Below are 13,665 nucleotides of genomic sequence, written 5' to 3'. Positions count from 1 at the left end.
CCAAGGTATTTTGGGAATAGACCAAGGCCTGGTTTCACTTTAAAGCTCATGAGAATTAGTTCTTATCCTTGCGATGTTCATTTTCTTCTTAGCATTGGTCAAGACAAAAAGATAATTATGGTTAGCGAGAGCGGGGTTGATCACCTCTTTATAACATATTGGCTTCCTTTTCCCCTCTAGCTCTTTATCATCCCATAATTTATCCTTAAATTTAGAATTGATAGTATTTTTAATATTATCTTTATTCTCGAAGATGATCTCGACCTTTATCCCCCAACAGTCAAGCCAAGACTGGGCATCCTTGTGCCAACTCTACTTGAGCCAGAGGTGGGGGTTTTGGCTAGAGTTAGAAGCAATTTTTGGGAACGTTTTTGGTTTCCATATTACGAAGCGTCTTCTTATATTTCAGATAACGAAACATAGGCATGCTTTCAATGGGAGGAAGGCTAGCTTCAGTCAAGAGGATAGGATAGGGAGTATTTCCTTTAATCTTGAGGTTGTAGGCGATAAATTGATTTTGGATTAGCTCGATCTTCCTCCATGATTATCTAGATATACTGCAACCCCAAACCTCACATCCATATAAGATAATAGGGTGACAAGAGTCTCAAAGAAAAACTCTTTTTTACTCCACACCCAAAGATCAATCGTCTTGCAATTGTTTTCAAGCGCATAATAAGCTTTCCAACCTTCAATAATCCTTTTCTCAATGCTATAATCCCAGTTGAGCTAATGATGAATGTCAATACCTAAATATTTATATGAATAAGCCTTCTTCAAATAATTGTTATCATAGATGAAACTGCGATAATTGGTTTTTTTGGATTTAATTATCATGACTTTAGTCTTGTCAGTATTAATAATTATACCCATCTTGGAGCAGTAATCATGGAGTATACTAAGCTGTTTGTCGAGATCCTCATGGCTTCTGGCTAGAAGAACAATATTGTTAGCATAAAGGAGAAGTGCAATGACCATAACAACAAGCTTGGATCCATTGCATCTTGCAACCTCCAAATACTCTTCCAGTTTATCAATCGAGATGTCAAAAAGGGTAGGGGATAAGGGACACCCTTGCTTAATGCCAATCTTGCATTTAATTTCTAACACCAGGGTTACCCTCGCCTACACCCATAGTATGCATCTAAAATGCATAAGTACATTTGTCCCAGGAATTTTAACTCTCTAACGAGTCAAAATCTCAACCATCAATGGTTAAGGACCCCTTTCTTAATCTCTGTGGAATAATTTATTAAAACCCAACATAACCTAACCCTTAGGCAATATCCACTTATCGGAATTTTAATCAACCCTCAAGCCTTCATTTATGACTTTATTAAAGCCTTTCATTAAACCCTTCTATCGGGACTCATTCACTCTCATAAACCTTAGTTCAAGCTTTCGCTAACCCTTTAACCACATATATATAACCTTCCCCCTTTAAACATTGGTTACATAACATTTATCGCATAAACTTACCTTTAAACCCCAAACTTCAATTATATCGGAATACAAAGGAATAACCCGACCGAAACACATAGACCGGACTTCAAACATTATAAACCCGCGTTCATAACTATCGTCAAGTCCGCACTCATCCATCGCCTTTCCGTTGCGCTCTCCATTCAAACTCTGATCAACAATCAAATTATGACCATCGATCTAGACACGATCCGATGGTAGGACTTTCACCCGATCAACAGAACAGAATAGCGACCCTCTTCCATCGATCTTCCTTCTTCATATCTAATTGTTGATGTTGGTTTCGGATAGACAACGAGCATGGGGATTAACCTCCTGATAAAACTGTTTCCCCTCACCACCTTTGTGCTACATGTTGAATGGTGAGTGGAATCAGGCGCTCACCCTTCCATACCACTTACCATTTAAACCTTGCCTAAAATACCACTTCCGCTTATAAACCCGCATTTTCGTCAGTTATCTCCTGCGCTTTTCTCTCATGCGATGGCAGTTGATCTATGAGATCTAGTGGCTCTTATGCATCACCTCTTCACTTCTCAGCTCATTCCTTTCCTTTGACTTTATTTCGTCCTTCAGTGTTTTTCCTTGTAGTTTTGGGTTTTTCTTCAGGGTTTGGTTTTCCACTCTTCCGCTTCCTATAAACTTAACTCCACGAATTCTCCCTTCGCTACCTCTCTAGAGCTTACTCTAATCCTTCAGCTGGATTCAAAGATCCCTTATGATTCTTTTGAATCATTCTCTCCTCTGCATATCTATAGAACTCTACCTGCAACCTTCTATTACAGAACCTATGAATTCATAACTTACATGTAATTCATCCATTAAATACTTGTTTCACACACTTACACAGTTAGGAAATAAACCTCTGTATATATAAGTATAAACAAATGATTACATATCGAGACTTTCTGTCTCTCACAAGCCTGATCTTCAATATCAGTGGCCTCCCCCCCTTTACTCTGCCCGTAGGCTTACATTTATACCAGAAAGGTTCTGTTGAACCAATTCTAGTTCAAATCCTAGATCTACTGAACTGACTCCTAAATGTGCTCTATGTCCACTTCTAACTTCAATTAATTCCTAAGAACTCTCTCTAGTTCCTCAAATCATGAAACTACCTTTAGAGCTATAATTGACTTCTAACTCTTTTGTCATTATTAACCACTCATGTTCTCCTTTATTCGAGAGCATTTACAAATATCCTCACACATCTAATTAATTCCTATTCTAATCACTTAAAAGCCTAAATATTACATTATTTTGAGACTTAAGAAACCAACTTCCTTAAAACACATGATCCCCCCATGTCTACTAAAATAAAATTATTTTCTCTTAGGTTGAATGCTCCTGCATCAGACTCCAAAAGTAGAAAATATTCATGATCTCCTGATCATGTGTTTTCATGTGTTCACCTCCAGGGTCCCACACTTTAGTTTGTAGCTGCCCAAATGTCTTGCATTTTTTTTGCTACTGTATGTCTGTTGTATTCTGTTTCATCTTCCTCTTCTTATCAATTAGGTTCAAGTTCTAATTGATCATCCTTCCTACTGCTATCATTTCCCTCCCTATGGCCCGTTTCATCATTAGCTACCATAATTCTTCAATCTCCATCTCCAATACATCCTTGGACTGGTCTATACTTTGCCACTTCTACCTCTTTCTCTATTTTAGGTTGTTGTTGTTGTCCAACAACTCTTCAATTGATGTTCTTCTTCTTGGAGTTGCCAAATGCTATCACTTACTCTTATTCTTCCTATCATTCTTGTTCTGTTATTCTTGCTGCCTCCCTTTCATCCTTACCCTCTTTCATGATTATTTCTGTCTGCACTGAATCATGACTTTCCAACATTCTCTCCAGCAATTGAGCATCTCTGTTCCATGGATTGAATTCTTCCACAAAATCTTCTTCTTTCATATTTATTTGGCTGCTCATCTGTGCCAAATTTCCTTCAGCGTCTGCAACAAAACCTGCAATTACAAAACACTTGTTAAAATAAAAAACATAAGGCTTCTGTGCCTTATCTTCCTTTGGAAACAATGCAGTTTGCTACTTTGTTTCTTTCTCCTCTGTCCGCACATTAGTATGCTGTTTTGAATTCTCAAAAGAATTCATGAGACTGTCAACTAGTCTCTCCCCCACATCATCTGCTCTAATGATGTCTTCCTGCTCTTTTCCACTGTAGTGAACTCCTTCTTCTGCAATCACATTGTCATACTCTGAATTTTCCAGCAAATATTCCAGCAATGCAATTTCTCTGTGATACTTCATAAGTACTTCATCATCACTTATAATTCCTGCATTTATAAACAAATTATCAATTTGAAAATCACAAGGTTCAACAGTCTCAATTGTTGCTTCACATATCAGCTCTTCAGACTGAATTTCATCTCCTTCTTTCACAAGAATTTCTTCCTGTGTTGTCACAGTTTCAAATATCAATGCATTATTAAGTTCTTTCTGCTACAATAAATCATTGCTTCTCCCATTTAAGAGACATTCTCCATCCTCCTTTATTTCAGAGTTTTTATCTTTTCAAAGATACTCTTCCATACTTTTGACAGTTTAAAAAGATTGCTCATCCTCTGCAAAACACTCCTTTGTTAGTGTTCCTTCTCCCAAGGTTAAATCCTTTGCATAGGGTTATTCTTTCTTAACATCTTTCAGTGGATGTCCTCCTTTCTTACTGACTGTCTCAACAGTTTCCATGGCTATTTCCACTGTGCCTATCATCATACTGAACTGATGATCCTTTACTATGTTTTCAGCTAACATAGTCTCTTCTTCAAGTTTTCCTTTAATCTCTTGTTGTTTACCTTCTCTAAGAGCTATCCTTGTCTCACCATCTACATTGATATTCTCCTTCATTTGTTCTGCATCCACAGACAAACTATCAGTCTTAAAAACATAAGACCCTGTGGTCCCACTTGATGTTTTAGCCATCATATCTCCTTGTTGTTCTAAATCCTTCATATGATTAAGAAATTCTTCGATGGTCTCCTCTTCAATCTCCTCAAGTGCTTCACTTGGTTTCTTGATATCTTTCCCTAACTGTATATGAGACCTATCTATCTCATCTTTTTCCAGAACAGAATTTAGATTCTGCTTGCCTTCTTCCTCCTTTATGAAAATATTAGCAAATTGTCCTTCTTTACATGTTGCACCTGCAAACATACACAAATGGTAAGATTTAAAACCATGTGACCCCTTGGCCTCACTTGAAGTTTCAGTTTTCAAGTCTTCATCTTCACTCAGAACTTTACCTTGTTCTACTTCACAAATAGAAACTTCCATTCCCATTTCAAACTCAGCTTCTTTGAATTTTTCCATCATCCACTTCACTTGCCTCTGTTGTAGCCTTCTCTGCAACTTATGCCACTTCAATGGCTTCTTCCTCAAGACCCAACCTAGTCTTTGGCTTCCCTCAAGTATTCTTCTTAATGCATCGAGTTGTTCTTTTAACTCTGCAATCTCTTTTTCAATTTCCTCTTGACTCATCCTTTTGCCATTTGCCTTGGCATCCTCTTTCTTCATCTTTCTTCTGCTATGGTCTTCCTCAGAACCTCTGCTATGACTATCAGTAGCCATCTTCTTCTCTTCTCTCTTCATGAGCTCCTCACTCACTTACTATGAGCTGCATTAAAGCCTCTGCAACAACAAGTCCTCCTTGTTGCAACTTACCTCACCAAGCTTTCCTCTGTACTTGGCCTTTTTGCAAGCCCTTGGTTCTCTATCTCTAGAACTTCTTTTAGCACTTCTCTCTGCTCCTTCTAGGCTTCAACTCATCTGCATATTCTCAAGAACACAACTGTCCTCTTGTATTTCAATCACCATGAAATACTTGGTTCTGACCACTTCTTCTTTCACTTAGAAAGCCTTACCAACTTCCTTCATTACCTTGGCAATTATACCCACATCCTTTGTGGAATTACCTTTGTGAGCTGCAACAATAACTCTACAGTAACAAGTCTCCTCCTTGCTACATATGCCTCACTAAGCTTCTCTCCTCTAAGCTTAGTCTTTCAGAATCTCTCTGGTTCTTTCCTCTGGAACCAATTCAGTCACTCCTTGCTCTAGATGTTGCAACCTTCTCACCTTCTTTTGTTATATGTGTATCAATGTACAAACACACATTCTTAAATCAAAATAGAACATATCACCTCACCTTCAAGATCTTTGCATGATCTTGTTCCACCATTCCACCTATACCTTGAATGGATTGTCCTCTATTTCTTGCATCTACAAGTTCTGCTTCACATCGCCTCTGTGTGCCTACTTTTTGTCAGATTAGAATCTGATCCTTCCTTACCTGCATAAACATCTTTGACACATAACTTGTTCTCAATTATTTCACATAGAATTTCTTTGTTCTGTTTTAACACCAATTGTTTCAATTATAATCTTGCTCTGATACCAAATGACGCCAGGGTTACCCTCACTTACACCCATAGTATGCATCTAAAAATCATAAGTACATTTGTCCCAAGAATTTTAACTCTCTAATGAGTCAAAATCTCAACCATCAATGGTTAAGGACCCCTTTCTTAATCTCTGCAGAGTAATTTGTTAAAACCCAACATAGCCTAACCCTTAGGCAATATCCACTTATCGGGATTTTAATCAACCCTCAAGCCTTCATTTATGACTTTATTAAAGCCTTCCATTAAACCCTTCTATCGGGACTCCTTCGCTCCCATAAACCTTAGTTTAAGCTTTCGCTAACCCTTTAACCACATATATATAACCTTCCCCCTTTAAACATTGGTTACATAACATTTATCGCATAAACTTACCTTTAAACCCGAAACTTCAATTATATCGAAATGCAAAGGAATAACCTGACTGAAACACATAGACCAGACTTCAAACATTATAAACCCATGTTCATAACTATCGTCGGGTCCGCACTCATCCATCACCTTTCCATTGCGCTCTCCGTTCAAACTCCAATCAACGATCAAATTAGGATCGTCGATCTAGACTCGATCTGACGGTAGGACTTTCATCCGATTAATAAAATAGAACGATGACCCTCCGCCGTCGATCTTCCTTCTTCATATCTAACAATTGATGTTGGTTTCAGATAGACAACGAGCACGGGGATTAACCGCCTGATAAAGCGGTTTACCCTCACCACCTTTGTGCTATGTGTCGAATGGTGAGTGGAATCGGGAGCTCACCCTTCCATACCACTTACCATTTAAACCTTGCCCGAAATACCACTTCCGCTTATAAACCCGCTTTTTCGTCAGTTATCTCCCGCGCTCTTCTCTCATGTGACGACCGTTGATTTATGAGATCTAATGGTTCTTATGCATCACCTCTTCACTTCTCTTCTCGTTCCTTTCCTATGACTTTACTTAGTCCTTCAGTGTTTTTCCTTGTGGTTTTGGGTTTTTCTTTACGGTTAGGTTTTTCGCTCTTCCGCTTATAAACCCGCTTTTTCGTCAGTTATCTCCCGCGCTCTTCTCTCATGTGACGACCGTTGATTTATGAGATCTAATGTTTCTTATGCATCACCTCTTCACTTCTCTTCTCGTTCCTTTCCTATGACTTTACTTAGTCCTTCAGTGTTTTTCCTTGTGGTTTTGGGTTTTTCTTTACGGTTAGGTTTTTCGCTCTTCCGCTTCCTCTGAACTTAACTCCGCGAATTCTTCCTTCACTACCTCTCCAGAGCTTACTCTGATCCATCAGCTGGATTCAAATATCCCTTACGATTCTTCTGAATCATTCTCTCCTCTGCGTATCTACAAAACTCTGCTTGCAACTTTCTATTACAGAACCTACGAATTCATAACTTACATGTAGTTCATCCATTAAATACTCGTTTCACTCACTTACACAGTTAGAAATAAACCTCTGTATATATAAGTATAAACAAATGATTACATATCGAGACTTTCTGTCTCTCACAGACCCGATCTTCAATATCAGTGGCCTCCCCCCTTTACTCTGCTCGTAGGATTACATTTATACTAGAAAGGTTCTGTTGAACTAATTCTGGTTCAAATCCTAGATCTACTAAACTGACTCCTAAATATCCTCTATGTTCACTTCTAACTTCAATTAATTCCTAATAACTCTCTCTAGTTCCTCAAATCATGAAGCTACCTTTAGAATTATAATTAACTTCTAACTCTTTTGTCATTATTAACCACTCATGTTCTTCTTTATTTGAGAGCATTTACAAACATCCTCACACATCTAATTAATTCCTGTTCTAATCACTTAAAAGCCTAAATATTACATTAATTTGAGATTTAGGAAACCAACTTCCTTAAAACACATGACCCCTTTATGTTTACTAAAATACAATTCTTTTCTCTTGGGTTGAATGCTCTTGCATCAATTTCTTTAGACCAATTATCGGTGGTTTTAATGATCCGGGTGGATGTTGGTGGCCACCCACCTATCCCATTTGGACCCCCATAACTGTCTCTTTCAGCTTTTTCAGTTTCCTAAATTGTAGCACAGTTTACTAATTTTAGCAGTTTTTCAGGTCCTAAACTTCTGGAGCCGTTTGAGGCCCTAAACGACGTTTTTTGGGAAATCTACCGTTAGCGATTTTTCTTTTAAAAAAACGTCTTTTCCGTCGTAGTCCTCGGAGAAATCTTTCCAACGGGCTATCATGCGCGTCAAACGGAGAAAATATGGCCAATTCGTGACCCCGGGAAGTTGATGTACCAACTTACCCAAAAACGGGGCCCACAATTTGGCGTTTCATCTTCTAGGGTTAGGTTTTGGAATGTGAAGGGTTTTCCATTGTTTCTCAAAAATAAATAGGCCTTAGAGCCTCATTGTAACACAGTTCAGAGGCATGTAGCCACCACATCTCTTCTCAGAGATAAACTACCATCGCCCTCGTTGGTTTATTTCCAATATTGTTTGTAAGCATATTTCAGTATTTTACATTAATGAAATGAAGTATTATTTCCGCTGCATATCTGTTTTGATGGTTATTACTACAATTTGTTGTGTTCTTGTTTAAGTTCGGATCACTTAAGTTTTGCAACAATACTCTCTGATAGCTGAATCACAACAACTCTTAACTCAAGAGGAACCATAATCTCTTCGAGTCTTTGCCATAAATTATCCCAAGGAACCATGTCGAATGCTTTTCTTAAATCAACAAAACAACATAAGAGATCAATTTAACTATTGCGACATTAGTTAACAATGATTCTAAGAGTGACAAGATGGTCAATAGTTGAGTGATGTCTCCTAAAACCAGGTTGACCTTTAGCATGTCTCCTAAAACCAGGTTGCCTTTTAGCTCCTTTACTGTAGCTTTCAAGCCATACACAAATCTTCTTTTCCAAAATGAGCCCATATAGCTTGGCTAAAATATAGCTAACCATTATTAATAAAAAAACTTTTATTATATATGAATTAAATAAACATGTCACAAAATAGAAATTCTTAATCTGTATATAGATTTTGTTACTATATCATAAGTCATTACTATGACTACCATATACCACATACTGAAAACAAACATATTATATTTATATGACACATGTTCATATGGGTTTTTCTTTTATTACCCATTTTCATTAAAAATAAAAACATAACTATTTTTGATATAAATCTTAACATTTGTTTAGTAAATAATATTAAGAATTTACAATTTTTCAGATTTATAGTCTATATTTAATAATTAAATTATAATTTTTAAAAAATTATTTCAAAATTGACATTTTTACCTAATAAATAATTTAGGTAATGTAGTTTACATAAATCTCTAAGTAATTTGGATAACTTAAATATAAATAATTTTGATAACTTAAATATACCTAATTATAATCAAAATTTCCCGGACTATAATTTAAAAACATAAATATTGTAATTATAAATTTTATATTATGAATATTTATAAATACAATTTATTGTAATTATAAATTTTATATTATGAATATTTATATTTGGTTAGTTAATATTTACGAAATCAAATCCAAAATGAATGAAGTTCAGAGGATCAAATCTGAAATGAATTCGGACGATATCAGAGATATTTTTAAGAACAGAGGGAAAGGGAGAATAACTGTGAAATGCTAGAAGGTGACAAGCATCGAATCTTGTTGTCTGCAGGGCAGCTTTTGCCAATAATTACGTGATTCCTTGAAATCTTGATAATGAAGGTAGAGGAAACTAGCCACAAGCCCACAAACTTTATTGACAGAAAGATGAGTTGATGTTCTTGATGACTTTATACAGTTTGACAGAATGCGTGTGCACATTGACAGGCCAGGCCCCTGAACGTCACAGTTGCTTTACAGATGTTTATTATACGGATTTTTACCTTTGTGCGAGTGTTGGGAATCGATGACTGATTGGATTGGAGCCCCCGGACCTTGTTATCTCTTTCTTCGTTCATTAGCTTTCCTTCGTGCAATTTATGATGAAGGTTCCTGCGTGGAGATTGCTTAGAATTAGAAGTACTCTTAGCTTTCTATGGTTAGTTTCAGTATCTTGTGCTTACGACAAAATTGGAGCTTTTCAATCTGAGAATGGAAAGAGCCAAGATTTCCCTTCATGGTCCAATGAAACCCTCGACAATTCTCCTTCTAGCCCTTGTGAAAATTGTGGCAACAATGGCTCTTGTAAGCCTTTTCAGAGCTCTGTGAATTGCTTACAAAATGGATGCTGCAACAGGGGGCATATTGTGGAGGCTAGGAATTTCAAGAGAACAGAGGATCAAGAAGGTGAAGATGCTGGTCCAGAGAGTCCAGATAATGAAGTTGCTGATCCAGATAATGTAACGCAGGCCACTGGAAAATTTCGCAGGCCCAGCTCACACCGCCACTGGTTTGCTCATTTGCTGCCTAAAATCTCTATTATTTTGGTGGTAGTAACTGTGGTGGCAGTAGCAATTTGCTGCTTTGTTCATGTAACCAGGCCAGACCTCTTCCATGAAAAGGGATCTGTGGCCATGCAGGAGAAGAACCACGCTTAAAACAAATTGTAAGATTTTAGTGTGCAGATTTTCATAGTTGGAAATCATGTTGTTGTTAATCTTTCTCTTTTGGACTTCTTACATTCTACACAGTATTTCCAGATGAAAGATCAGCAACAAATTATAAGGTTGCACTTTTATCCCATCAAGTTGGATACTTAATACTTATGCTTGTTTGCTGGGATTTTCTTTTCTGTGCTGTATAAAACACATATACACATGTTACATCCTGAACTATTACCAAAGCAACTTAATAGATAACCGATTAATATGAATGTATGCTCAATCATTCAATATGTTATTTAAACTATTTTCTATTCATTCAATATACTATTTAAACTATTTTCTATTCATGTAGGTTTTTTTCGAGAGAAATTATCTTTATAAGCAGATAGCAATTATAAGAAATTATCTAACAATATTTATAGGTGTGTAGGCATTACATCACAATATTTCCAAAAATAAGATTAAAATATTTTCAGAAAAAAATTGTGCTTTCATTGTATCAAATTGGATGATTATGCTTGTTTCCTGAGCTTTTCTTTTCTGTGCTGTGAAATACACATATTACATCTTGAGATTATTACCAAAACAACTCAATAGATAAGTGATTAATAGGAATGTATGTTCAATCACTCTTTATTCTTAATAAGCAGTCATAGGCAAGCAGCCATAAAATTAAAATATTTCCAGAAATAAGATTAACAACAAATAAAAGGATGTGCTTTCATTGCATCAAGTTAGATTTATGCTTGTTTCCTGAGCTTCTCTTTACTGCGCTGTCTAATACACATACACATTAAATCCTGAAATTATTACCAAAACAATTTAATAGATAGGTGATTAATATGATTTTATGTTCAATTATTTTTAGTCTTAAGAGTAAAGTAAGCCTCAATATAACATTTATAAGTACGTAATTATTATATCAATATTTCTCATTATCATGTTATTATCAGCTGTCTAATACACATACACATCAAATCCTGAAATTATTACCAAAACAATTTAATAGATAAGTGATTAATATGATTTTATGTTCAATTATTTTTAGTCTTAAGAGTAAAGTAAGCCTCAATATAACATTTATAAGTACGTAATCATTATATCAATATTTCTCATCACCATGTTATTACCAGAGAATTAAATTTTTTAAAGGAAAATAACAACTATTTTGCCTAACCACCAAAAATAAATCTAATTGATATAAATTCATGTAATTATTCAAATTATTTATGGGATTCCTAAGTTTCTTAGTTTTTAACAATAAGAAGAAGGCTAGGCCTGGAGTATGCCTTAAAACTGCTTCTGCTTGGCTAAGAGCTCGTCTTCCTAGGATGTAAAGAAATAGGTTAACAGAAAGGCCCAAAGGCATCAAGAGTGAAAGTCTGCCCCTTATGGACCACCAGCGGGTTATTCCAGTGGTGTGATTTTCCTTGATTAAGGGTGATGAGTCAGTCTAGTGTGATTTTCCTTGATTAAGGGTGATGAGTCAGTCTAGTGTGATTTTCCTTGATTAAGGGTGATGAGTCAACCTGCATTTGTAGTTAGCAACCAGAGATGATTGTCCTCACTGCTAATTTAACAACTGAATTATGCTAAATTTTCCCAGCTATAAAAACACAATAAAAAAATCAAAAAATTGCGAAACCTATTTCATTTAGGTGATGAACTGTTCAGATCGAAGAAAAGTATCTGGTTTTATGCGATTTGGATACGCGATATGACATTCCTATTCTTGTACTATTTATCGCTATTATTGATAGGCCATTCGGTACAATGTCTAAAACAAATTTTGATTTGATCCGTTTTGAGAGTATATTGCCCAACTGTGATTGGTTTTCGCTTTTTAATGCTGCTAAACAATGTTGGAGTTGACACATGTTCAGATTGAAACATCGAGATTGAATTGGTAATATATGTTGACCACTATGGTTGTTATTTATTTCCAATCGAACAAGACTCTTTCTTTTTTTAAATCATGTCTCCCGGGTTTTATTCCTTTCCTGGTTTTTAATTTGATTCCTCGACCACTTGGGTATCCTATTGCATTGATTCAGTACAACATTAAAAAATTTAAAAGTGTAGACCATTAAATATCTTGAACTTCTATGAATCTCTTCAGTGAGAAGGATGTCTGGACCATTAAATATCTTAAACTTTTATGAATGTCCTGAGTAAGAAGGATATCTATACCATTAAATATCTTAAACTTCTATGAATCTCTTCGGTGAGAAGGATGTCTGGACCATTAAATATCTTAAACTTCTATGAATGTCTTGAGTAAGAAGGATATCTAGACCATTAAATATCTTAAACTTCTATGAATGACAGGACGAGTAACATTGAACTGTTTAGTTTTGATGAGAATATGCAAACTAAAGGGATTAATTAAAACAAAGAAAGAAAAGCTTTAATGTTATCAAAAATACTGTAATAACAAGTGTAATAAAAATATCCGATGGATTTAGGCTTGATTTACATTTAAACGTGCATGCAAACTAAAGACATTAATCTAAAGAGAAGCTTCAGCTTTATCAAAACTCTGGCAGTATCTGAAGTCGAAGGGTTTAAATTGTTGGTTTTTAAGACTTCGAATAAAATATAATTGTAGAGAAATTTTGAAATAAAACTATAAATGAAACGCTCAAACAAAATGAAATTTACATCAATTAGTAAGTGTTTTTATAAGAAAATATTATGAAATTATTATGAGTTAAGTATCAATATTATATTTATCAAGAAAAAGAAACAATGTTACCATTGTGGATCTAATTTTATTTAATTTCTAGAATTAACTTAGCACTTTTACTTGCATTATATGAATAACTATTTGTTAAAAAAAACCCAAATTTTGGTTTTTATAATATAGTTTTTTAATAGTTGTCACAATTCTAATAATGTCTACCTTGAAAACAAATTTACATGATAACTTGTTGAAGCCATTTCATTACATTTCTTGTAAGCCAAGAGATGCTACAGAGAAACTGTTTTTATAAACATGTTTGCACAATTTTCTTGATAGTGGATTTTTATGATCTACTCCACCTCCATCAATAAGTACTTAATATTAATATGCTTAGTCTTGCTATGCTAAGCTATATTAGTAACCAAAAGGATAATGCTTTGACCTCACATAATAAAGCTATATTGTCTTGTGTCCGTCCAAACTTTCCGAAAAGACCATTCAACCAAATTGCATCCTTGCACGTGTGTAAGGTAGTGATATATT

The 13,665-nt window shown here is 35.4% G+C and overlaps 1 protein-coding gene across 1 annotated transcript; it reads left to right on the top strand.

Annotated features, from left to right (window-relative positions):
- The first annotated feature begins 9,657 nt into the window (after window positions 1-9,657).
- On the top strand, window positions 9,658-10,671 carry LOC149247328 (uncharacterized). Its single transcript, XM_089455871.1, has one exon. The coding sequence runs from the start codon at window positions 9,876-9,878 to the stop codon at window positions 10,431-10,433; it is 558 nt and encodes a 185-aa protein (XP_089311997.1). The 5' UTR covers window positions 9,658-9,875; the 3' UTR covers window positions 10,434-10,671.
- The last annotated feature ends 2,994 nt before the right edge of the window (window positions 10,672-13,665 follow it).

Source organism: Pinus tabuliformis, chromosome 7 (assembly GCF_031772625.1).
Source record: "Pinus tabuliformis cultivar Carrire ecotype Pingquan chromosome 7, CPIR1, whole genome shotgun sequence".
In the NCBI taxonomy this organism is placed as follows: domain Eukaryota; kingdom Viridiplantae; phylum Streptophyta; class Pinopsida; order Pinales; family Pinaceae; genus Pinus; species Pinus tabuliformis.
Note: the sequence above shows the minus strand (reverse complement) of the source record. Positions and strands in the feature narration are given on the sequence as shown.